This window comes from Lampetra planeri, chromosome 57 (genome assembly GCF_965212315.1).
Source record: "Lampetra planeri chromosome 57, kcLamPlan1.2.h2, whole genome shotgun sequence".
NCBI classification, from domain to species: domain Eukaryota; kingdom Metazoa; phylum Chordata; class Hyperoartia; order Petromyzontiformes; family Petromyzontidae; genus Lampetra; species Lampetra planeri.
In genome coordinates, this window is record NC_136163.1 from 7220796 (window position 1) to 7247999 (window position 27204).

Sequence of the window (27204 nt, forward strand, 5' to 3'; positions counted from 1 at the left end):
CTACATGTGTATGATGTTGAACTTCTTTTGCCACCGTACATAACCAACCGTGATAATCGGAGGTGTGGGGGAAGGACAGCAAACTAAACACAAAAAGCAGTTCTAAAGAAATGAACCTCCTTATAGAGAGACACTCAGACCTATGGCTCAAAACTACTCTCCCTGACAAAACCATTGAGATGTACAGACACCCAGACCTAGGGCTTGAACCTATGCGCACACAACAAGCCAGGATGCTGCGGGATGCTTCTAGATGCTACTCATGCACCTGAGTCGTTGTTCAGCCTGCGTACGCATCTCACGTGTTATCGCGGACTGTGCTTTACCCCCTTATATTATATATTATAACGCGATTTTTCCATAACACGGTGTTCTTCAGGAACGCAACTACCGCCGCGTTTTCGGAGACTGTTCTTAGAAGAAGTCGATCCGAAGATCTCAGGGACCTATTTTTAGCAAACTCTTAATGATGTTTATTTTACCAGGTAAGACCCACTGAGCTATCGAGCTCTTTTTCAGAAGCTTGTCGTGTGGCAATTTACAGCAGCCAAATAATCTAAACACGTGATGTTGATTCTAAATGCGGAGAGAAAAACCGGAGGACCTGGAGAAAAATCCACGTGACCACGGGGAGGGAGACACAGCAAACTCCAATATACTGCAGGTGTCAGGGTCGGGACTGAACCCACGACCTCCTGTATACCAGGCGAGGTAGTTAACATCTCCTAGCCACTGTGGTAATGACGGGAGACTTAGAGACGGGCAAACTCCAAATATACAGCAGGCGTCAGGGTCGGGATCTAACCCGCGACCTCCTATGTACCAGGTGAGGGAGTTAACATCTCACCACCGTGATGATGAGCAGAGAGAGACAGGCAAACTCCGAATATACTGCAGGTGTCAGGGTCGGGACTGAACCCACGACCTCCTGCATACTGGGTGAGGTAGTCAACATCTCCCTGCCACTGCGGCACCCCTCGTTGGTGTACAAAGGCGGATCGTGTTCCTGTAAACATTTGCGGGGCTTCACCCATTTGAGTGTTTTGTCCCTTGGCCCACAGCGACCGGGCACCGCCGACTCGGTGCTGCCGGAGGGCCCCTTACACCGGCCGGGCACGAGCAACACCCTGTGTCTGCCACGGTGAGCACTCTCTCATCCTCGTTTTGTTTATTCACAAACCGCAGCCTTTGAGTGAATCGAGCGACATCAAAGTCATACCCGAAATTGGAGACTTTTTTTCGGGAGGGTCTTGACAAGTTTTTATTTCCGCGGCAGGGGGCGATGTTGTTGCTGCCGCGTGTCTTTTTGACGGCAATTGAGTCATTTGCAGGTGATGTTTTGAGCATTGGGATGTTTTGGGCCAATACCGGTTACATTTATACTCGTTGGTTCTTTCGGAAAAGTCACGTAGGTAGAAAAATTTAATAAAATAAAAATAATATATCGCGACGTTTCGATCGCAACACAAGCAGTCGTCCTCAGGTGGACGACCGCTTGTGTTGCGATCGTGATATATTATTTTCTATTACATTTTTCTACCTACGTGACTTTACCGAAAGAACCAAAGAGTATGGATTTATGCAGTCACGAAAGTTTAAAATCAAGACCGGTTACATTTGTGTGGGTTTATTATAACTATGGGAGGAAACCAGAGAACCTGGAAGAAACCCACACAGAACAGAGGGAGAGCCTGTACACTCTGCACTAAGGTGCCCGAGTCAGGAATCGAACCCCCTGGGCGCTTCCTGCTGCGAGGCACGAGCATCGTCGCCGCTCACCACCATGCCGCCCATCACCGTGTACGGCGTGGCAGCGTGGCCGCCCCGGTTTTCGAGGCCAGGTCGGAGCTCCCCCCCATTGCGGAGGCGGGGGTCATGGGAGACGGAGACGGAGGAGACGGTCGCGGGGACAACGCGGAGCCGGGAGACGACGGACACGGAGCCTGGAGCGAGGGACACGGAGCTCAGAGCGAAGGGGCAGACGCCGGTAACGTGGCGGCTTCTGGCCCAGCGGCTCGCTCGGGCACACACGCAACACAAACAGAATTATAATCGGAATCTTTACTTATCCTGGAGGAATCCGATGAGCTATGAAGCTCTTTTTCACATATGTGATTGTCTCGTGACGAGAGTAAAATAAAAAATAGTTTTAGTTTTGGTCTCCTCCAACCTCACTGTGTGGGTATTGTCGGCAGACCCAGCTCTTATCGTTCATGCGCTTCTGACACCCCAAACGTCTCTGACCCTGGCAGTCATTCTGTCAACTATAAACTATATTTTATTTTACCAGGTAAGGTGCCCACTAAGCTGTGTAGCTCTTGTTTTCAGAAGTGACCCTGATCCATCATAAATGATAGCTCAACCGAGTGGCTGATATCACCGCAGCAGCGGCGGCCAAATAACTTAGTGACGACAAACATGAGCCAGGAGGCGGGGGGAGGGGGCGGGGTGTCCTTCTGTTGGAGCCGCTGTGCGGTTGTGCCCCAGTGTCCCGACGTTTCGCTTCGTGTGCTGGGAGCTTCCCCAGGAGCACACACACGGGCGGGGAGTGGACTGGTGGCACAGGGCAGGTGTGGCAGAACATCAAAGTTGGTGCTCGTAGCGGTTGCCCCTTGGTGTTTTCTGCCCGGTGGTAGTGGCCTTTTTTTGGCTAAGCCGTTGAACAAAGACATTGGTCACCGCATCGTCACGCGGCGCTTTCAGATGCGCTTCTGCGGCCGTCTGGAACGCTCTTCCCTTCCGATATTAGGAAGCCCACTGCAGCAATGGATTTTTAAATAATGTAGATTGAAACTCATTGAGAACACCGTTTTGTGTTTAGTTTGCTGTCCTTCCCCCGCACCTCCGATTTGCACAGTTGGCTACATACAGTGTGAAAGAAGTTCAATATACATGCATAGACTCAGATAATCACTCACCAACTCACATAGTCACTCACCCATACACTCACCCATCCTCTGATTTGCACAGTCGGCTACCGACATATGCACGTGGCCTGTAATCATCAGGCAGTTGTCAGAATGATTATGGGAGTTAATAACACACCGGTGTGCTGCCGAAGCGGTAATAAATTGGCACGTTTGTTCATCACATTATGACTTTAATAACTGGCTGCGTTGGGTGGAGTAGAGTTTAGGACACAGCATTTCACTCACACCGGTGGTGGCCGGGTTCGTAGCGCAGCACGCTTACGAAACTTAACATTGGTCGCGAAAGGCCCGCTTATTAGCAAATCATCGTCCTTGCGTTTCCCATAGAAGAGGATGCCAACAAGAGGATCGTATTAAGGCAGCCCGTGCCGTTGGCCAGAGCGGGCAACTTCAGCTGGACACCGGAGGCCTGCGGCAGGCCTGCGCTGGCGCCGACGGCCGCTCTGGCCTCACCGCCCCGGACCCCGCAGAGGCCGCTCGGTGGCGCGGCATCGCCGGGTCCGAGAGCCGCGGCGACGCCACCCGGGACGCCACCGGTGGCCCCGGCAGGTCCTCGCCGAGACGCCCGGCCGCTGGCGGCAGAGATGCCGAGCGAGGTGGCGATGTCGCCGAGATCGCCGCACCCGCCCTCGCCGCACCGCGTACGCTTGCCGCTACAGGTGCCCGCCGGCAGGTACCGTGGCACCTGCTGGGCCCTGGGCCGCTGCGACGGTCCTGGCGATCCCGGCGATCCCGGCGATCCCGGCGATCCCGGCGATCCCGGGGCTAACAGCTGTACTACTGCTGCCCATGGCACGCGGTGGCTAACAAAGACAAATATCTCCCGTGTAGCCTTAACAGATTGTTGGGGCAAGTGCTGTTAGCGAGCAGCACCTATGAAGGCTGGAACGGCGCACGAGGGGGTAGGTGGCCAACACCATGCCCGGCCGCCTTTGTCTCCCCAGTGGTGATATTTACACACCACACCAGGTACTAATTTGAGGCTGAGTCGACCTAGGGGAGACCCATGACCAGGTTAGATGATCATCGCCGTTGGTGGCCGTGAGGGAATCGAACTCGGATCGCCGGATTCGTAGCGCAGCGCGCTAACCACTGCACCACCGCTCCCCATGACGCTAACACGCACGCGCACGCTGAGTGACACCAGTGCACCTGGTCACTGTTGAGTGTCGAGCGAGGCTTTGTGTGGGATCGTGTAAAGGGCACTGACATCACTTAGCCCTGACGGGGAACACAGCTGACATCTGAGATTGTTGTTCTCCTCCTCCACGTGGCTCCTCCGCAACGCACGCATCCTGCCACCGTGGCCGCCACAATTCTGGTTGTAGCAAATTGCCCAGTCGGTGCCACTTCGGTGACCCTAGAATAGCAGGGAGGGCGCGTGTCTCAGGACCGGTTCCAGATCACGTCGCTCGCCAACGACGTTAGCCTTCGCCCGGAATGCGACTCGGGTCACCGGGTTCACGGTGCAGTGGCGCCAAACTTCTGTACCACGATTCCCACTGTTTCCTGCGCTAAATGTCACTTTCAAATTGGGGTCGGTTCACCTGCACCCGTTCAGATGACGGCACTGATATTGACCGTGGCCGTGGGTCGGACATGCAGGCCCCCCCCCCTACCCCTCCATTTAACGCCGGGTGGTTGCGTTCCTGAAAATTGCTGCAATAAAAGGACTTTGCTGGAAGGTTGGGGGGGGAGGGTGCAGTTCCAGCTTCGTCATTTTAATATTGTTGTTATAATATTGTTGGTATAATATTGTCGTTATAATATTGTCGTTATAATATTGTTATAATATTGTCGTTATAATTTTGTCGTTATAATATTGTCGGTATAATATTGTCATTATAATATTGTCGTAATAATATTGTCGTTATAATATTGTTGGTATAATATTGTCGTTATAATATTGTCGTTATAATATCGTTATTGTAAGTAGTCCGCCACGTGCTAGACTCACGTTATAGTGAGCAAACCCTTTCATCCGTTGGCAATTGTGAAAGGTGCCTTGCAACCACGAGCAACACTCGCCAAAGAGTAGCAAAGCATCGGTACTCCGTAGACGCAATCGCTATCATGCACAGCGATCATCGCCCCCCGTGCTGGCAGAATATTGCCCCAGGTAACCCTTGCAAGCGAGACCGTGTTCCCGAGATAAACAAAGTGAGCTTGAAACTTGACGTAAGCGGCTCCTTTAACCCTCGCTCGCATTACGCAGCGCTTGCTTCGTCATCATCAGCTCCTGTTTTGCTTGACAAAAGGGGCTGTTGTTTGGCGCTGTAATAATTCATCGGGCCCCGTCTGCGTGTGTCTAGAGTGTCCCATGAACTATTGATGGCACAAGGGCCACGACGGTCTGCGTCGGCTCAGGGCAGCGGTGTTGCCCATCACGGACAAAAAGGTTGCGAAAACAAAGGCTGCTGATGATGATACTGAGGACGATGATGATGACGACGATGGAGATCACCGTCATCATCATTGTCGTCATAAAGAACATCATAATCATCATCATCAAGGGCCAGTGCGTCGAGCCAATGATAGTGTCACGATGCATCGAGTCGTTGGAACGCGGCATTTGTTGTCGCAGGCCCGGCTGGCTCGGCCCGCGGACGCGCTCGCTGCGGCCCAGCTCAGCGGCGGCAGAGACGGGCGCCCACGGGAGATGTTCCTGGTGCCCCGCGCCCGCGCCGGCCACACCGCCGGGCTGCACGGCCCACGGGCATGCCGGGCAGGTGAGGCACCAAAGCTCACGCTCACACTCGCAGTGTGGTGGTGGCGGCAATGTTAACTACCTCGCCTGCTATGTAGGGGGTCGTGGGTTCGATCCCGACCCTGACGCCTCCTGTATATTTCTCTCTCTTTCTCTCCCCGTGAATGCGTGGAGTTTTCTCCGGGTCCTCCGGTTTTTTCCTCCACATTTAGAATCAACGTGTGTTTAGAAGTATTTGGCTGGTATAAATGTACACATGAAATTCTTTCGCACCGTGCATAGCCAACTGTGATAATCAGCGGTACGGTGATAAGCAGTGATAAGCCACAAAGAGCTAAAAAAAAGTTTTTAGTTTAGCTGAACGTGGCGGCGGCACGTTCGCCGCTTGTCTCAGAGGTTTCTCACCTCATTTCACTGCTCCTTCTCGAACTCCTTCTCTCACTGAGCCATCACCCCAGTGGTTCGGGCTCCACTCCTCTCCTCCTCAACTCTCCTCCAGACCTCCGTGTTTCTCCCTCTTCCCATCCAGGTGCTTTTATTCCGGTACAGCACCTCACCCGCACCTCGACACCTCGCAAGTCTATAGGACATTCGGTGTTGACTTCCCCCACAAAGTGGTACTCATTTTACGGACCCCAGGAGGGAGGGAGTGATGATGGGCTGAGTCTAGAGTAAAACTATAAACTATTTTTTATATTCTACGAGGTTAGGCCCACTGAGCTACGTAGCTCTTTTTCAGAAGTGACCTGGCCACAGATGATAAACCCAACGAAGTGGCATATTGGGTGGAAATTTACAGCAGCCAAATACTCTAAACTCATGATGTCGATTGTAAATGTGGAGGGGAAAAACGGAGGACCCACAGAAAAATCCACACAACAACAGGGAAAGAGACACGCAAACTCCAAATATACAACAGCAGGCGTCAGGGTTGGGATCGAACCCACGACCTCCTGTATATCAGGCGAGGGAGTCAACATCTCCTCGCCGCAGTGGCACCCCCCTGCCCCCCCAACCAGGATTTGAACTCGCAACCTTCCAATCACAAACTGGCCCGCTCTGCTGCCCAGACACTTCCCACCGTTGGTGTTCTTGTGAAACCAAGTTAACGCGATGATGCAATGTTTTTGTTTTCTCCATTTCAGCACGATCTTCCGACTGCTGCACGGACTCCCGTGGAGAGGGTATCTCTCTCTCTCTCTCGAAACCAGCGCCCCCCCCCACCACTTGCTCTTCTGTGGCTCCTAGAGCAGCTGTCGTCACGTCCAATCCGCAGCGTGTCTCACTTTGACTCTCGTTTCTCAAGTCAATTTACGATATTCATACGTTCGCACTTACACGACTGCTAACAATGTAATGTAATGGCTATTTGATTATTTTAGTATGTATAAAATCATAATTAAGGTTTATTTTTTGGGTTAGACCGGCATAAATATAAATGTGGTCGTTAAACCCGACAAAGCCAATTTCGTAAAGGTTTTTCACGTAAACAGAACGTGCCCAATTAGTATACTAGTTCAGCGCTATCCGCTTGTGTGTTGGAGAGTAAACCCACGACAACATTTACAATTATAGTGGAGTGTATAGTGAAGTGCATAGTAGTGTAGTGTATAGTAGTGTAGTGTATAGTGTATTGTATAGTGTAGTATACTAGTATACTAGTTCAGCACACCAGTTTGAACCCACGACAACATTTCCAACTGGAGGACCGTGACGTTTCACTGGGGATTACAACCGGCCTCATCAGGCGATCAGCCAGAGTTGTGGGGAATTCCCCCTCCTTTTTCAGTCTTAAATAGAAGGGGTAAAGGTGATGGCACGTTTTGTTTACGTGACAAACCTTACAGATTGGCTGTGTCGGGTGGTGGTGGTTGGTTTACCGACACATTTATATTTACGTGATCTCACCTAAAAAAAACCTTTATTATGGATTATATTGGTGGTGAAAGCTTACGTGTCAAATTCTACATATGCATAATTGCAATGTATTTACTAATATAATTCTTAGCGCTTCATGTTAAGGCCCAAGGCTTAATGAGCCAGACTGGCAGCTTGAGGACTCTTAGAATTCAGTGTTAATACCCAAGGCTCGGAGGCCCCAGCCTAGGACTCCTTTATGATTCTTTAGGTTCGGGATTTATTACTGGGCCTGGTGGGGCCAGACCAATGCACCTTTAGGATTCTTCGGGTTCACTGCTCTTGAAGGCTCACGGGGTTTGCGAGGTTAAATGTCAGCGCCCGAGGCTCACGGAGAACACGTCACGAGTAGGCAGAGCGCAGCAAGTAATCGGCTCATGCAGTCACGCCGCGAACGTATATGGATACCGTGAATTGAATATTCTACGTTGTATTTGTTGGTTGTGCCTGTGGCTGTCTTCGCTGTTGCACGTGCGTCGCGTTCCCGTTGTTGGTGTCCTTGTGTGTATGTGTACGCATGTTGAACCTCTTTCGCACCGTACATGGCTGAACGTGCTAATTGGAGGTGCGGGGGGAAGGACAACAACAGGCAGAGCCATTTTTGTTTTCAAATTCGAGAGATGGTGGTCGCCCACAACAAATAACGTCACGAAGCAGCAGGCCCTTAAAGAGCAGCACGCGGAATCTGGAGCCGGAGGTTGTCGACCCTGCCCACCCTGGAGGGAGCATGAGGTTCCTTGCATGCGGGCGTTGCTGATAGCGACGGTGTTCTCTTGCGTGTCCCCGGGTCAGAGATGTCCTTTAAGTAAAGGGAGTGACTTCACGTCGAGGCAAGAGGTGCAAGGGGCGTAAGTCGTACGCAAGGAACATGGAGGAACAGGTTCAACTTTGCGCACTTCCATGGCTTGGAGCGAAAGTCTCTGCAGGTTATTTATTCAGATGATTAATATTCCTCACGTGTTATAAGGACACGTTTGGTATCCTTACTAAACATAATTTTAAACCGTTTAGTAAATTTTGACGTCCGCTCTTAACCAATGAATACGAGCCGCCTGGAAGAGGAATCTGGTGAACATTTGAGTTTCGGAAACCTGAGTTTACCACAAAATATTACAATTGTGCGATGCCATCATCACGTGGGGGTCAGCACCGTTTCCACTGTCGACCAAACCTGGACATATTTCCAAGTCAGCCTTGGGCTATTATCAACACGGCGCAGTTCATTGCAGTAAAGTGCAGTAAAACACAATATCGGTACGAGATCTCGGCACAAATCAATTCCCCGACGCCCAAACACAGACACCAAATTTCCCAGACTGTCGGGGGAATTAGCAGACCCTGCCTTCGCATGTCGCAAGATGAAGAATCCACGTGGAAATCTCTCTGCTATTTGGCACAACGTTCATTTCAGGGGGCGAGTGCCGGAATAGTGGAATGTGCACGACAAGAGCCGACCGCGGCGTTACTCCGTCTGTTTGGCATTTGACGTCCATTTAACGTTGACTGCATCGTGCCGAACTTTGTACGCCAACCCCCCCCCCCCCCCCACCTTTACACACGGTCACACTACGGAGGCTGCCTTCTGACCGGCTGTGTGCTGCTGCTGTGCTGCTGTTCCCGTGCACGCAGGAGCTGTGCTACCTGTGCATGCAGCGCTCGCTGCGGAACGTGCCCGTGTATGTGGCGGAGGAGCGGCGGCTGCAGGAGGAGGCCGAGGAGAGGGCGCTGCTAGAGTACCGGCACGGCCAGGATCTGCAGGCCTTCACCAAGGAGCAGGTACCAGAGCGGCGGGCCTCCCAAGCTCGGGGGGGGGGGGGGGGGGGCGGGGGGGGGGCACGCTGCCAACCGCCGAGCGGGCGTTGTGCGGGCGTCGTGCGGGCGCGGCTCCAGTGGCCAGACGCTCGCGCACCGCAGTGATGGTGAGATGTTTACTCCCTCGCCTAGTATACAGGAGGTCGTGGGTTCAATCCCAACCCTGATGCCTGCTGCTGTATATTTGGAGTTTGCGCGTCTTTCTCCCCATGCTCGCCTGGAATTATCTCCAGGTCCTCCGGTTTTTCCCTCCACATTTAGAATCCACATCACGGATTTAGAGTATTTGGTTGCTATACATTTCCACGTGATAAGCCACTTCGTGAGCTATCATTTGTGGTCGGGTTGCTTCTGAAAAAGAGCTATATATCTCAGTGGGCCTTACCTGGTAAAATCAAAAAATAGCTGAGAGTTTTTATAGTTTTTATCGCCAGGGATTAATGTATCTATACAATTTTAACTTATATACTTAGTCACTTGTTTACCTTTCCTATACTTTGAACTCCTATCATGTTTTTGTATTGTTTGTGACCCGCCCCTTACTGGGCATCTTTGAAAAAGGGCTTCATAGCTCGTCGGATTCCCCCTCCAGTCTAAATGAAGATTCTGATTCTTTATTCTGACTCGAGTGCCATCCAGCGTGGAGTTTGTACGTTCTCCATAATGAAAGCCTAAGTGCCAAACTGGGTGCGTTTTCTCTCTCTCCTCTCTCCATCACCTGTTCTGCATGGGTTTCCTCCGGGTTCTCCAGATGTCCTCTCATCGCTAAAACAAACGATTTAACTGGTATTGGCCAAGCATCTCAATAAAAAAAAAATCTCCTGCAAACTACTCATTTTGGATCACACAGCAGCAGCAACATCGCCCTCCTCCCCCCAACTAGTGCGAAAACTTGGCAGGACCCTCCTGAAAAGAGTCTTGAGACTCAGTTAGGCTTTGCTGGGTAAACAATCATAATAATAATGAGTTGTCACAAAAGGTAATCAGACACCCCGATGGCTAAGAAATAGCCACTACATTTTTGACAAAAATCACGGTATTTTTTTTTTGTTTGTGTTTTTCTCCCAAGTTTATGGGGAGAGGTGGCACAGTGGTTAGCACACTGCGCTACGAGTCAAGCGGACTCAATTAAATTCCCAGCCCCTTCGTCAATATCGGTGGCAAGCTATACTTTAACTGGTCTCGGGCCTCCCGTAGAGGTTGACTCAATCTCAAATAAGTAGCTGGTGCGGTAAATATCTATGCTGGGGAGAAAAAGGTGGCCGATTGTGATTCTGCTGTCCTCCCCCTGCACCTCCAATTAGCACTGTTGGCTACTTACGGTGCGACAAAAGTTCAACATACACACTTAAATAGACTCACATAGGGGCCGTCCATAAATGACGTCACGCACCTGAGAGGGGTGGTCAGACATGTGTGACGATGTGTGACGGGGGGGGGGGTTTGAGAAATGTGACGTCACATCAAAATTCGCAACTTTAAATAAATATAGAATTTTGTTTCATTTTCATTATTAACTATTTGATTTCGATTTAAAGCTTTCGTGACTGCAGGGATTCATCTTCTTGGTTCTTTCGGTAAAGTCACGTAGAAGGGAAGTAATAAAATAATAAAAACAAGACATAATAAAATAATTCTCACGACGTTTCGGCCACAACGCAAGCAGCCGTCCTCACCTGAGGACGGCTGCTTGCGTTATTTTATTATGTTTTGTTTTTATTAACTATTTGATTATTTAAATTTACTAAGGTCACCTTTTATTTATTCCATAAAGGAGCATTTTGCTTCTCCATGGGAAAATGGAGAAGCATACATTTTGTAAATGTTTTTAATGATTGTTATTAAACATTTTGATTTTAATGATTCTACCAGGGCGTTTCATTCTGTGGAATGAATATGTGATTGTTATAATTGTACTCTCTATTTTGCTTCGTTCTACTACAAAGTTTCAAGTATTTTTTATAGTTATAATTACTTTTAATATTTTAGAATTATAAGATAATTTCAATATAATATTCTGAACATCTGCAGTTTTAGTTATACGTTGAATATTTTCAATTGAATTTTATGCTAAATTTAAGCTTTCCAACGCCTCCTTTTTAATACGTGTTTCTCCTACAACATCAGAGTTAAGCGCCACATTAAATACGCACTACAATGACAATAGTTTAAAGCGATTTGAAGCATGTTTTATTTTCAAAATGGAAATATGGTTTTGGGGGGGGGGGGGGCAGAGCTTTTTGACGTCATATTTGAAGGGGGTCTGAATTTTGTGACGCTGTGTGACGAGGGGGGGGGGGGGCAAAAATCTTCCAAAATCGCGTGACGTCATTTATGGACGGCTCCATAGTCACTCACCCACTCACCTAGTCACTCACCCACACACTCTCCCATCCTCCGATTAGCATGGTTGGCCACGTACGTTGTGAAAGAGGTTCAATCTACGTACATATGTGTAATGCGGGCGTAAGCGACCTTCCGGAGGTGACGTCACGGGGGGTGGAGTCATGTGACGTGGGGGTAAGGTTCGGGGCTTTAAGCGGGTAAACCGGAAGGGGAAGGTAGTCGGGGTGTGAGCGGAAAAGAGTGAGGCCACGCGGGCAAGTGTGGAGAGGGGGGGCGCCGACGGCGATCGGGAGCCAACCCCGAAGATAAGAGGAAGCTGCGGAGTGGTGTGCAGCTGGGGAGGAGACAGCCAGGAGGGCTGCGTGTTAGAGGCAGCGGTGTGGCTGCCAGGAGGAGCTGCGGAGAGAGAGAGAGAGGGGGCTGCTTGTTAGAGGCAGCGGTGTGGCTGCCAGGAGGAGCTGCGGAGAGAGAGAGAGAGCAAGAAGCTGTGAGAGCTGCGGAGGGAGAAGAGCAGCAGAGAGTACAGCCAAGGGGGGCTGTGTGAGAGAAACAGCAGCGGAGCTGCTGTTGTGGATCGGGCCGACATTGGAGTCAGCACCGTGGAGAAGCTACAGAGTAAAGACAGCCGTGTGGGTGTACAGCACGAACCGAATAATAAAGGACACTGAGCCAGACATCGTGGTCCAGTCGTTTATTACACTGGTGTCGGAAGTGCAACGGCATGTCGAAACAAGTGAGGAAGAAAGTTAATCCGGCGCCTGCATCGGCTTCTTCGTCCGACGACGACGAACTCCCTCCAACCACGGATCCTGTTGGGGTGGTGGAGGAGAGCCAGGCTGAGGCGACCACGGGAACGGGTGTGGAGGATGTTGGCGCGGTGGCGGGTCCGTCGACATCATCGGACGCGGATCAACGATGGCAAGCGATGGCGGTACAACTGGAGGCACTTCAGGACGTCCTGGCGCATCTATGCCATCTCGTCGCGCCAGGGACGATGGATGATGCAAGTGGTGCTCCGCGGGCCGCCACGTTGCCTGTCCTGCCGCCGCCATTGCCCACGCGGCAAGAGGCCGCCATTTTGCGCGCTCCGTGGCGCCAAACCGCCATCTTGGCCACACCGCGGGCCGACGCCATTTTGAATTTGCCATCACAACCACCACCATTGGAAGACGGCGGGAAGAGGAGTCGGAGTCGCCACCTTACAACAGTTAAAGAATTTTCCGTCGGTGGGGACTGGAGCGCGTTCGCCTGCCGCTTCTTGGCGGCGGTACGCACAGCAAGATGGACCGATGCGGAGGCTTTGGAGGTGTTGCCGACTCTCCTGGACGACGAATCTGTCCGATTCTTCCGTTCCATAGCGACCGATAAGAAGGCAACTTTATGTGGTGTTTTTCAAGAAATGGCCGATGCTTATGAGCCACCAGATGATGCGCATCGGCGATTCGCTCAACGACAACGAGCACCAGAGGAGTCGCCCGTGGCGTTCAGGGGTGCGGTGCTGGAGCTGGCCATGGCAGCTTATCCTGAGACGCCACAGGACCTGCTTGAGCCTCTCATATTAGGGAAAATGTTGGAGCTGTCTCGGGATCTAGGGATCCCCATGCCTGTGTGTGGGCATGAGAAGCTAACTTCCCGGATGGCTGCTAAGTGTCTCGATGCGCAATTCAACCTCCGTCGCTGGAAACAAGTGACGGCGTGGACGGGGGGGCCCGTCAAAGAAGGGGATGCGCTGGGGTGGAACCCTGCGCAGGCCGTCTATGTTCCGGATGACCGGGGCCCTCAACAACTGACGGCCGCCTCCGCTCCATGGACGGGACGCGGCGGGCCGAGACCGCGCGCGGTGCTACCAGAACGGGGCCGTCAGGAGGCGAGGCCTGCGCTTCGGCGCAACGAGGCCGAATGTTTCCGCTGCGGGCGTAGGGGCCACTACGCCAGAGACTGCTGGGCCCGCTTCCCGGCTCCGCCGCAGCAGGAGGCCTCGGCACCGGTCAAGTCGGCTAAAGATCCTCCGAAACAGGCATGTCGGCACGCACCAGACACTCGGCAAGGCTTTCCACCTCACCCACCACTTGTGTTGCGCGATCCTATTGTTGTTGTTAAAGAAAGGCCATCGACGGGGCCTTGTCATTCAGTTACGCAGTGGCGCAAATTGGCACGGAGAGTTGTCGCGGCCGCTACGGGTTCGTCCACTGTACCGGGGTCCATACAAGGTGTGGACGTGCGCATTTTGGTCGACTCGGGGGCGTCTGCGACTATTATATCGGATGTCATTTTCCATCTGTTGGGCATTCCGTCGGGGGCTGTGCGTCCGGTTTATGGGTCGTGCGTCGCTGCGAACGGGGGTAGCATGGGCATCGTGGGTCAGGTGGATGCTAAGATATCTATTGGGGATGTGTCGGCCTCGGGTGTTGTGTTGATATCGAGATCTTTGGCGGTTCCTTGTTTGTTAGGCACCGATTTTTTGGCTAAGATGCCCATTTTGATCAAAATCAATGAGAATTGTATTGAACTGCCGGGGGGCCGTCAAATCTCGTTTCTGCCGTCGCCCTGGGGGCGACCTGCTTCGGCCGTACAAGTGCAGGCGCTGTCCGTCGCATCTGTGGACATTCCACCTGGTACACAGATGCTTATACCCTTGCGGTATCGGAAGCCCCTGCCTGATCGGCTAGGAGCAGTAGGGGTCTTGTTGTCACCGTCCGCCACGATAACAACCGGGTTGGCGTTAGTGGGGGCACAGACCATCGTCCGGCCGGATCAATTACCGTTTTTACAGGTGCTTAATGCAGGGGGAGAAAACGTCCGTGTCCCGGCCGGTACGGTTGTGGCACATGCCACTACGGCGTTTGCGACCCATGATTGTCCACATAGAGGGGGAGTTGTTGCTGGGGTTTCCGAGCCAAGGAGTTCGGATGATCGTTGGGTTGCTCAATTATGTGACGAAAATTCTTCCCTGTCCATGGAGCAACGTGGTGCGCTGCGTAAATTGTTGTTGACATATTCCGATGTGTTCAGCTCCGATGATTTGGATTTGGGCCGCACTTCCTTACTTTACCATCACATTGAGACGGGCGATGCTGCCCCTATTCGATTAAATTCGCATCGGATGAGTCCTGCGGAACGAGAACACGTAAGGGGGGCAGTGGAAGACATGTTGGCTGCGGACATTATATCGCCATCTAACAGCCCATGGGGCGCTCCAGTCGTCTTGGTTAAGAAGAAGGATGGCAAATTGCGATTTTGTGTTGATTTCCGCAAATTGAATAAGATATCGGTGGCAGATGCGTACCCCCTGCCGCGTATGGATGACTCCCTCGACGCATTGTCGGGGGCTAAGTTCTTTTCCACACTGGACCTCTCTTCGGGATTTTGGCAGCTTCCCCTTGACGAGTCCTCACGGGAGAAAACCGCATTCCGTACGCCGCAGGGGTTATTTCAATTCAACTGTCTCCCGATGGGATTGAATGCGGCCCCTGCTACATTTCAAAGATTGATGGAGCTCGTTTTGACGGGGTTGCAGTGGGAGACATGTCTTATATATTTGGACGATATCATTGTCTTCAGCCGCACATTCGATGAACATTTGACGCGGCTGGAGACAGTGTTCACGAGGATGCGTTCTGCCAAATTGAAATTCAAACCAAAGAAATGTCACCTACTGCAACGGTCCGTCCGCTATTTGGGGCACATTGTGAGCGCTGAGGGAGTGTCCACGGATCCGGAAAAGACGGCGTGCGTCCGGGATTGGCCGACTCCGGCCACCGTGGGGGATGTTCGGCGGTTTTTGGGATTTGCCTCGTATTACCGAAGATTCGTGCCGGGTTTTGCGACGATTGCGAGGCCTTTGCATCTCCTTACGGGTAAAGGACGGAAGTTTGGTTGGGGACAGCCGGAGGAGGCGGCCTTTCGGAGTCTGCGTGATCTATTGGCCACGGCCCCAACATTGGATTATCCCGATTTCGATCACCCATTCATTCTTGATACGGACGCAAGTGACACAGGTATTGGGGCGGTGTTATCACAGTCTAAAGGGGGTGTAGAGCGTGTCGTGGCGTATGGTAGCCGAGTCTTGTCTCCTGCGGAAACCCGCTACTGTGTCACTCGCAGAGAACTATTGGCGGTTGTTTTTTTCCTACGGCAATTTCGACCATACCTCTACGGTCGTTCTTTTATTGTGCGTACGGATCATGCGGCCTTGCAATATGCCCTTAAAATTGACCAGCCATCCGGACAGTTGGCACGTTGGTTGGACACGCTACAGGAATTTTCCTTCCAAATTCAACATCGGAAGGGTGTGCGCCATGCGAACGCTGACGCACTTTCCAGATTACCGCGGCGCGGCCCTTGTAAATGTGAGTCGGGGACGCATAGGTGTTCGCCGATTCCAAACCCCCCTCAGCCGCTCACGCTGGCCGTCGAGAAGTCGGACACTCCGATGGAACCGGGACCGGCTGACGGGGTTTTGAATCTGCCGCGGTCTGTCTGGATCCGGGAACAGATGATGGATGAGTCATTGGTGTCCTTGCGGAAGCGGTCTGCTAAGGACAATGGGAGTCCGAGTACGGCTGTGGGGCCGCAAACCGCTCTCCGAGATGGTCTGCTTATGTGGCGGGAGGGGTTCCAGGAACGTTGGCGCCTGGTGGTACCAACGTCCTTGCGGTTCGAGTTGATTAGAACCCTCCATTGTGACACTCTCTTACATTTAGGGGTGCAGAAGACCTTGTTGACGTTGCAACGTCATTATTTTTGGCACGGCATGGCGACAGATGTCGTAGGGCACGTGCGCGCGTGCCCTGCGTGTGCACAACGTAAGCCGCCGAAACATCCTTACGTGCCGCCTCTCCAGTCGATTCAGGTGTCTCGAGTCAATGAATTGGTGGCACTGGACATATTGGGACCTTTTCCACCATCGGCGAGGGGTAATAAATATTTGCTGGTAGGGGTTGAGTACCTCTCCCGTTGGCCGATGGCCTGGCCGTTGCCCGATCAGTCGGCCGCGGCCATTACCGACGCCTTTTTGTTTGGGTATATTATGGATAAGGGGGCGCCTGAGAGACTCCTCACGGACCAGGGCAGGAATTTCTCTTCTAAATTATTGGCGGAAGTGTGCGCGGGCCTTGGGACTAAGAAAGTACGGACATCCCCATACCATCCGCAGACGGATGGTATGGTTGAACGGCTGAACAGGACATTGTCTGCCATGCTTTGCCATACCGTGAGTGAACAACAATCAGATTGGGATCTGCACATCCCCGGGGTGCTTTCGGCGTACAGGATGACGCCTCATGCGGCTACAGGATATTCGCCGTTTTACCTTATGTATGGTCGGGAAAACGTGCCGCCGGTGGATGTGCAATTGGGAACTGGGGTGAAGGGACCTCGGAAACCACTTCCTGAATACATCCAGGACACGGTTCGCCGAGTCACGGAGGCGCGGGAGAATGCCCGCGTGGCTACGGCCAAAGCCCAGGCCCGGAACGAGCGATATGCGCGACGGTCTGAGGGGGAGTGCCCTTGGAAGGTTGGGGACCTAGCCTGGCTTCATTGTCCACAGGTACGTCCGGGGACCTCGCCGAAATTGCACAAACCCTGGCATGGTCCCGTACGCCTCATTGCGGTTCCCAACCCACAGACAGCACGCGTCCAGATTGGGTCTCGTCGCTGGGTTGTGCATACGTCGCGCTTGAAACCATATGTTGCTCCCTTACATGATGCGTCATCCCCCAATATTGCCTTGCCGGGGTCTGTTGCTGCTGACTCTCCCCTGCCTGCGTCCATTGATCTCGCTAGAGCGCCTGTCGTACCTGTTCCAGACAGGCCGGCCGTGACATTGCGGGGGACGAGGGGCCCTGCTCGGAGGACGCCTGCCAGGTCTGCGGGACCTTCGAGCCCTGCAGCCCTTCCGACCCAGCTGCGGGCACGGTCACAGGACAAGCCCAAGACTAACTCTTTAGAGACACGGGACGGCGGTGGACTTCCAGCTGCGACAGGGGGATTACCCCCTGTCGTTCCTCGACTTTCATCGCGTTCCCGTTCTGCGAGTGGGCCGCCGACCGTCCGGGACGGGCCGGCGACCCGCACACGTTCCAAATCGCTTACGTTTCGTTGATTGTTGCTGTCTTGTTATTTTTTTCTTACAGTTGTATTTATTGCATGCTTTTGTACGATCGTTGATGTTGATTGCGTTGTTGTTGTTCTTGCTGTTACATTATATGCTTAGTGTCCTTTAGGGGGGGAAGCTCGGTTCGCCGCATTACGATTTGCTATTGGTCAGCCGAGGTCGGCTGGGATTTTTCTACGGGGGAGGGTGGTGTAATGCGGGCGTAAGCGACCTTCCGGAGGTGACGTCACGGGGGGTGGAGTCATGTGACGTGGGGGTAAGGTTCGGGGCTTTAAGCGGGTAAACCGGAAGGGGAAGGTAGTCGGGGTGTGAGCGGAAAAGAGTGAGGCCACGCGGGCAAGTGTGGAGAGGGGGGGCGCCGACGGCGATCGGGAGCCAACCCCGAAGATAAGAGGAAGCTGCGGAGTGGTGTGCAGCTGGGGAGGAGACAGCCAGGAGGGCTGCGTGTTAGAGGCAGCGGTGTGGCTGCCAGGAGGAGCTGCGGAGAGAGAGAGAGAGGGGGCTGCTTGTTAGAGGCAGCGGTGTGGCTGCCAGGAGGAGCTGCGGAGAGAGAGAGAGAGCAAGAAGCTGTGAGAGCTGCGGAGGGAGAAGAGCAGCAGAGAGTACAGCCAAGGGGGGCTGTGTGAGAGAAACAGCAGCGGAGCTGCTGTTGTGGATCGGGCCGACATTGGAGTCAGCACCGTGGAGAAGCTACAGAGTAAAGACAGCCGTGTGGGTGTACAGCACGAACCGAATAATAAAGGACACTGAGCCAGACATCGTGGTCCAGTCGTTTATTACATATGTATACCCTTAGTTCGCATGTTGTAAATGTATATGAATGTGTACGATTGACAGCACTTTCCTCAGCACAGCAACCTGTGTGGGCTACATTTGGGGGTGGGGATTTTGGCATTTGCAGGAATTGATGGAGCTGGCCCGGGATAACAGCAGGAAGGTGGCAGCCTTCAACCTTGGCGTGTCTGAGGCCGTCAAGGCCTCCAAGCATGGACAGAGCAATGGCTTTCAGGTACCGCGCACGGCTTGGTAGATTCTTCTCAAAGAGCAGTCACTCGCAACGTCTCACTGACGAGATCGGCAACCTCCGATGGAGCACGGTTGGCTACGTACGGTGCAAAAGTTCAACATACATAGGTACACAGGCTCAGCCACTCACATATTCACTCGCCCACTCACATAGTCGTCACCCACATGCATACGTCAGTACCAAACTAAATAAGTATGCAACATGCCTCCTTAATTGATCTGTGCCTCCAGATTTACAAAAATAAATACATTTGACACTTCCCATCAATGGCACGGCCGTCTGGGAGTGCACAATTTTAGTAGCAGTGGTTCAGCACAAGCGAACGATGGGACCGGTTTTGACGCAGTGTCTCATCGGCAGTGAGGCTCGCTTCAAGCAATGCCGGTGAACTGCCAGATGTTAAAGGCGACAACATATCTTTGAAATACGTTTCCTAGTTCGACGTAAAATTGTATAACGCACGCGTCGTTGATTGAAGGGGATCACGTTGGCTGCTGATGTTGACACCAAGCAGAGGGGGGGGGGGAATCACACACGTGCATGGATTCTGTGAGGCTATCCAACATGCTTGCGCTGGCGTGTGCGTGTTTGCGTGTCTGTGCACGTGTGAGTGTAGTGCTTTGTCTTTATTTGGCGACAGCGCCTGCATGTGTCTGCGTGTCTGCATCTTGCGCCGAGCGGTGGCGTGGTGATTTAAGCGCCTCAACACTACGAACTCCGGCGACGAGAGTTTAATTCCCGCTCACGGCCAATAACAGTGACAATTATCATTTAAACCGACCCCCCGTCCTTCCCTAGGTAGATTCAGCCTGTAAATGAGTAACCAGGTGTGGCTTGCAAGCACCGGCACTGGGGGCCAGGCGCGGTGCTAGCCAGCCACGCTCACGTGTGCTGTGTTGGCCTGAACAGTCGCTACGCTTCCGGCGCTCGTCCCCAGGGTTTGCGAAAGGCTACACTGGGGGACCTTTGTCTGCGTGCGCAGTGTTCCTTCATCCTGGGCGACCGGGCCGCCACGCCGCCGTCAGCCGCTCGCTCGCGGGAGTACGCGCACAACCTGGAGCGGCAGCGGAGCGAGCGCGTGGAGCGCGAGGGCCGGCACAGGGAGCAGCAGCGCATCCTCGAGCAGCTGCAGAGAGTCCAGCTGGCTCGGGAGTCCGTACCTGGCAGCCTCTCGCACGCACACGCGCGCACGCACGCATACGGGCACACGTGCACGCTACGCATGCTCACACGCGCGCACAAAGAAAAATATCCCCCATATAGCCTTAACAGACTCTTGGGGCAAGTACTTTTAGCGAGCACCTATGAAGGCCGACACCACACCCGACCGCCTTTGTCTCCCTAGTGGCGATGTTTACACACACTCATTTGAGGCTGAGTCGACCTCGGGAAGGCCCAGGACTAGTTCAGAGCAGTGGGGCAGTGGTTAGCGTGCTGCGCTACGATCCTGGCGACCCAAATTCGATTCCCACTCGTGGCCAACACCAACACCGGTGACGATTATTTGAACCGGTGGAGCGTGCGGTGCTGTGTGGTGGTGGTTTGTGTGGTCTTCTTCATTCCTCAAAATGCAGAAAGCAGTGCAGCAAAAATCCATGGCTGTTGATGCACTCTCCTCCAACCTTTGCCAGCTCGCACTCACCCAGGTGGTGAAGTACGCTCAAGTATCGTAAAAAATAACCCCCGCGACCAGCCTAAACCTCCCCACGCCAAACATCCAAAATGTAAATAAATAACATAATTTAATATTTTAATAAGCACGCATCGTTGGTAAACACACCCTGCTGTCACTCGTTCATCATCTAGAATTAATAGCTCCAACAAATAGGCGTCATTATCTGCCTTGTTCCCCGGCAAGAGGGCATGTTGACCCCACTTCAAACAAGTTGTGTTAGGTCCCACCACGTAGCGATGACTAGGCCCTGGGATCTTTGAGATGTTAACTACCTCGCCTGGTATACAGGAGGTAGTAGGTTCGATCCCAACCCTGACACCTGTGTATTTGGAGTTTGTATGCTTTCCCAATTGTCACGTGGATCTTTTTCTGGGTCCTTCAGTTTTCCCTCCACATTTAGAATCAACATGCATTTAGAGTATTTTACTGCTGTTGTAGATTTCCACACGATGATAAGCCACTTCATTGGGCTATCATTTGTGATCGCCAGGTCGCTTCTGAAAAAGAGCTACATAGCTCAGTGGGCCTTAGCTGGTAAAATAATTTATTTTACATTTTTAGCGTTACAATAAATCTCGCTACCGACTCAGGTCCCGATCCCCCTTTTGGAATGAGGATGTCCAGAATAATAAACACCTCCTCATTCGAGACCCAAACATTGCACACCTCCTCCTCCTGGCTTAGACATTCCTCCTCCTTGAAGACACCGGTGGTGGAACCATCAACCGCATCACAACACAACCCAACGATTGTTTCTCATGCACGTCAAAATATTTTAGGCTTGTTCATATTTTTTTTTCTCAGCAGCCCCGAATCAACTCGGAGGGGAAACACAATCTAACGGCAGGAGATGTCTGACGAGCGCATTCTGGTTAAGAATGCAAACGGGACGAGCAGCCGGGTCTCTTGTAGTGCTCTCTGCGTTGGCTGCCTTGTCCCCTGCTGCAGACTGGCTCTGGAGAGGGAGCAGATGCTGCAGAGCAAGGCGGAGGAGGCGCAGGCCTACCAGCAGGCCCTGGCGACTCAGGTGACCAGCGGCGGGCGGATCGACATTCGATCGATGCCGATACCGATCGATGGTGACGCTGCGGGTTGACAGTGCTGGTGATGACGAGCGATTGATGATGATCGATGGCGATGCTTGATAATTGACGACGCTAGTGATGACGAGTGATTGATGCTGATCGAAGATGATTCCGATAATTGATGCTATTGATGATGAATGATGATCTATGATGCTGATAATTGATGATGCTCGTGATGAGTGATTGACGCTGATGATGAAGAGTGAGTGACGATAACGGACAGATGCTAACCCCCCCTCCCTTTTAACACGGTGCCCGCAGGTGCAGTCCAAGGCACTGGCGGCGGCGTCGCAGGAGAGGGGCGCGGCGGAGTCGGCGCCGGTGTTTGGCGGTGACGACTGGACGGCGCGGGCGCTGGAGGAGCGGCGTGAGCGAGCGCAGGAGCTGCGCTGCGAGCTCGCTGGGGAGGCGGCGCGCAAGAAGCGCTCCGCCGTCGTCTCGCAGCTCGCCGAGCAGCGCCGACAGATGGAGCTCCTGGAGCGCAACCAGCAGGAGTGAGTTCTGCCCCCCTGCGAGTGAAGCACCAAACCGTTTGTTCGTTGATTCGCACAAGCGCCGTGGTGACGTCGCATTTAAAAGCGACGCGCGACGGGTGACCGCCTTTGTTCAATGATTAGCCAAAATGCCGCCAGACAATGCGAGCCGCTGGCTCGCGAGTAGTCGTAACTCACCCTGCCCACCCGTCACCTCCTACGTGAGCTCGGCAGGCCCCACGCGACTCAGTCGCCCGTCCACCGACTCGTTTTTTGGCAGGCTGGCGCGAGAGCACGTGACGCGGCACGCGCAGACGGTGGGCCGGAGGGTGGCCCTGCAGGAGGCGTGGGCCCTCAGCGCAGAGCTCAAGCGCGGCCGCAACCTCCAGCTGGAGACGCACCTCAAGTGAGTGGCGTGAACGCCGTGCCCGGGATGCCCTGTGGTGATTGTCTCCTGACGATGGTGAAGTGAAACGTTTTATGATTTTAGCCTTTGGTCTTCTTCTTCTCACTTGCGTGGGTTTTCTCGGCAGACCCAGCTGTCATCGTTGATGTGCTTCTCACAATCCTATATATATAAAACATTTCCAGTTAAAGCTCACTGAGCTCTAAAGCTCTTTTTGAGAAGCCACCTGGCCACAAATGATATCCTAATTAAGTGGCTTATCGCGTGGAAATTTAGAGCAGCCAAATACTCTAAACGCACGTTGATTCTAAATTAAGAGGAAAAAAACTGGAGTACCCGGAGAAACATCCACGCGACCATGGAGAGAACATACAAACGACAAATATACAACAGGGGCCAGGGTCAGGGTTGAACCCACAACCTCATGTATACCTGGCGAGGTAGTTAACATCTCACCACTGTGGCACCCGTAATCATGTGCTCCTGTAATTATCGGAACACTAAAAGTAATCTGCTTTTTTATGTAAAAATTTAATTCCAAGGGTAAATGTATTGTTAGGTGTATTTTGTATTACTTATGTTTTAAAAACCATTCTGGCGAAACAATTACATTAATTGGAGCACTTTATGAGATCTGCGTGCGTGCGTGCGTGCCGCGTGTACCGCGTGCGTCACCAGGGCTGGCGCGGGCCTCGTGCAGGAGCAGTGTGACAAGTACAAGCGCTGCCAGCAGTGCACCCGGCGGCTCTCCAACCGTGGGGAGAGTCACGTGTGGAAGGACTCGCGGTACTTGCCGGGAACTCGCATGATCCTCTAGTCCATGGTCACTCGTCACCTTCTCCTCCTCCTTCCCCTTTCTTCTTCGTCCTTTGTTTTCTTCCTTCTTCCACTTCTTCCTTCTTTCTCTTCTTCCTTCTTTCTTTTCTTTTCCTTTTCTTCTTCTTAGTCTTCCTCCTCCTTCCTATTGTTCCCTCCTCCTCCTTCGAAGCCGAGTGTCCCATTGTCACGTGGGGTCGGCTGCTCCACGAGCTTTATACTCTGGGCCTCTTTGCCAGTCGCATCCACCGTCCTCCTCTATGTAGAGACCGGAACCAACCTCGCTCGAGATCCAAACACAGTCGCATCTCCTTCTGGATTTGACATTCCTCCTCCTCGAAGACATCGGTGGTGGAGCCATCAACCACATCAGAACATCATCACCAGGCAGATGCACGCACATCTCCACAAATGGGAAACTTAAAGACAAAACCCACAGTATTTTTTGGTTGTTTCGGTAAAGTCACGTAGTTAGAAAAATAATAATAAAAAATGAAGTGCATACAAATAAAAAGAATAAAATTAAAATAATGAAAACAAAAAAAACACTAATGTAGACTGTAGCCTGGTTCTTAACCTCGGTGAGCGTACCGACAGTCTATAATGTAGACTGTAGCCTCGTTTTTAACCTCGGTGAGTGTACTGGCAGTCTATAATGTCGACTGTAGCCTGGTTATTAATCGGAGTGAGTGTACTGGCAATATATAATGTAGACTGTAGCCTGGTGAGTAAGTTTGGTGAGTGTACTGGTAGTCTATAATATAGACTGATGACGACCGCTTGTGTTGCGATAGAAACGTCGTGGTTTTTTTAATTTATAAAAAAAAATATTACTGAAAGAACCAATAATAAGTCTACATTATAGACTGCAGTTCGCTCACTCAGGTTAAGAACCAGGCTACAATCTACATTATAGACTGCAGTACGCTCACTCAGGTTAAGAACCAGGCTACAATCTACATTATAGACTGCCAGTACGCTCACTCAGGTTAATGACCATTATTCGCTTTATTTTTTATGATTATTTTTCCATCTACGTGACTTTACCGAAAGAACCAAGGAATATGAATTCCTGCAGTCACGAACGTTTTAAGTCAAAATACAACCCACAGTAGTTACATAGTGGCCATGCAACTCAAACTACGAAGCATATGGTAATCCGCTGTAGGCTTGTGACCCTTTAACGGAAGAGTAGCACAACTACACCAACTCTCTCCTGAAGTCATCTTTCGTCGTGGCCAGCAGACCTCGACATTGGCATCTCGCTCATGAAAATAATGTAATATGACATTTAGACCTATAGACTCGCATCCAATTACATGAATCGTAAATCTCATAGGGGGTCCATAGAATTAGAAAACTAACAACCTACAGACTCGCATGATCCACAGACTCACGTAGAGATAACAGGAGATCATATTCTATGGTTCTTTCGGGAAAGTAACGTAGATAGGTTCAAAGAAAATAACAAAATAACAAAAAACGACGTTTCGATCGCAACACAAGCGGTCGTCATCTTGTGTTGCAATCGAAACGTAGTTTTTTGTAATTTTTCTTTGAACCTATCTACGTGACTTTACCGAAAGACCCAAAGGATATGAATTCCTGCAGTCACAAAAGCTTTAAGTCAAGAGATAACAGGAGACTCGCATAGACTGCACGATTCACAGACTGAAGTAGAAATGCAAAGACTGACTCAGACTGACATGATTCGTAGACTTACGCACATACTCGCAGATACACAAACCTACATGATTCATAGGACTCACTAAATCCCCGTTGTCTACATCGCTTCTGCGATAGCATTGTATCTATACTCGTTGGCCTGTCGCCTGCAGCGTGTTTCATTCTGTGCTTCTATTGCATTCAACCACCAGGGAAGTTCAAAATCTGCAGGCCCTGCCCCTTCCACGCTAGGCCCCGTCCTTTCCTTGTTAGGCCCCATCCTTTCCTCTTTAGGCCCCGTCTCTTCCTCTTTAGGCCCCACCCTGTTTGTGTTTAGGCCCCCGCCCCTTCCCCCTGGGTTGGTTTGGGTCGTATTGGGGTGAGTGTGAGCAGCAGTCAGGATAGTTGGTGGGCAGGGGTCAGGATGGGTAGGGGTGGGTGGGGTCAGAAGGGGCGGGGCCAGTAGGGGTGGGTGAGGTCAAGAGGGGTGGGTGAGGTCAGTAGGTGCAGGAATGGATGAAGTCATTAGGGCTAGGAGTGGGTGAGGTCAGGAGGGATAGGGGTGGGTGATGTCAGGAGGGGTGAGGTCAGGAGGGGTGGATTCAGTAGGGGTAGTGGTGGTTTGGGTCCCAAGAATTGGGGCCACTTCACCACCACGATGACCATAACCCCTCTGTGTGCAGCAATATGATAATAGATGTCTACAAACTTTGTGTCATCTTTTTGGGAGTTTATAGATTAAAAGATACCCCCCCCCCATTATAATATCTGCTTTGGGCTGCCCCAATGGGCCAGCACTGCGCGATTCATGGACCCAGCAACCTGTGTTAAATTGCTGACCGAGGCTAAAATCGGTGGCGATCGAAATCTGAACCGGTCCTGTTTGGGCGCCATCTCCTTCACCACTCTGCACTGCCCAACGTGGTGAAGTATGGTCAAACAACTCCCACGACCGACGTGGCATGGAAAGGCCTCATGCCAGCAGTGCAATTGGCAAGTTGTTTATGGATTGAAAAGGCGGCCTGTCGTTGCGAAGCATCGTTCGTCACAAACGTAACCGATTTGGGGGCGGCTGCTACTTGGCAGCCGAGAGATGCCGGTGCAGCGGGCGGGTTTGTGAAACCCGCGAGCGTGTGAAAATGTTTGCCGTTGTCCTCTACGAGTACGCTCGCGGAATTGTTTACGGCGGCCTACTCAGGCTTCCCTCGTTGCATGCACAAGGCTCCATTGGCCAAAGATCCACAACCGCAGGCCCAACCAGGAAGAGAGTCGTGTAATTTTGCGGGTTTGGTATTCGTGCCATTCTCATGGGCGCAAGGGCCGTCGTGAAGGTGCAAAGGTTTCACAGATGGGTATAGTCTGCAGGCAGCGGATGTGTTTCCTTAGATGAATGCGCCTCTCGATCCGTACCTGGCCAGGTGTCTCAGCCGGCAGAGAGGGTGGCTCGCGACCGGGAGGTTGTGAGTTCACATTGTGGTTGGGGGTTGACTTGGCCCATCATTCCCTCCTTCCAGGGGTCAATAAAATGTTTATCTTTCGATTTAAAGCTTTCGTGACTGCAGGGATTCATCTTCTTGGTTCTTTCGGTAAAGTCACGTAGAAGGGAAGTAATAAAATAATAAAAAATAATAAAAATAAAACATAATAAAACAATTCTCACTAGAGAATTGTTTTATTATGTTTTATTTTTATTATTTTATTACTTCCCTTCTACGTGACTTTACCGAAAGAACCAAGAAGAAAAATGTTTATCACTTTGTGGGGAAGTCAACAGTGGTTGTTCTGGTGAGATACACTCTCCACCCCCGCAATAGGACCATGGAATTTACACCACTGGCTCAGGGGCTATAAACAGATGAGGACCGCACGATGCCCAGTTGCGCAGGAAATCCTTTTGACTTGACTTTTTTAATCAGGCGAGTCAGTTTGCTGGCTAACTTTTCTAATTTTTTGCAAAAAAAATTTGGACAGGGTGACGCCAACGCACACAATGGCCTCCTCCTCTCTTCCCAGTAACCTCACGGGATCTTAGGCGTGGGAACAGGGAGATATAGTGGTCGTTTTTTTTGGGTTCATGCTCTTACAGTATTAACCGGGACGGCCGCCGGGGTGCCTAGAACCGGGACCCTCTGCAATAAAGCGTAACAACGCACCCCCAAGGGCCTGGTCAGTCTTGAGACTCGGCCAGGGTGGTAGCCCGTATAACGATGATTCGATTGCGTTGGCT

At 51.9% G+C, this 27204-nt stretch overlaps 1 protein-coding gene across 1 annotated transcript in view; it reads left to right on the forward strand.

Moving 5' to 3' along the window:
- Window positions 1-26579, forward strand: part of CCDC81 (coiled-coil domain containing 81) — a 54590-nt gene extending 28011 nt beyond the window's left edge. Inside the window, 11 exon segments of the mRNA XM_078618332.1 lie at window positions 1062-1141; window positions 1815-1987; window positions 3258-3603; window positions 5515-5659; window positions 9184-9330; window positions 18732-18839; window positions 19840-20009; window positions 21481-21559; window positions 21879-22111; window positions 22371-22496; window positions 23175-26579. Coding sequence (XP_078474458.1) covers window positions 1062-1141; window positions 1815-1987; window positions 3258-3603; window positions 5515-5659; window positions 9184-9330; window positions 18732-18839; window positions 19840-20009; window positions 21481-21559; window positions 21879-22111; window positions 22371-22496; window positions 23175-23313 — 1746 coding nt within the window. The 3' untranslated portion in view covers window positions 23314-26579.
- The last annotated feature ends 625 nt before the right edge of the window (window positions 26580-27204 follow it).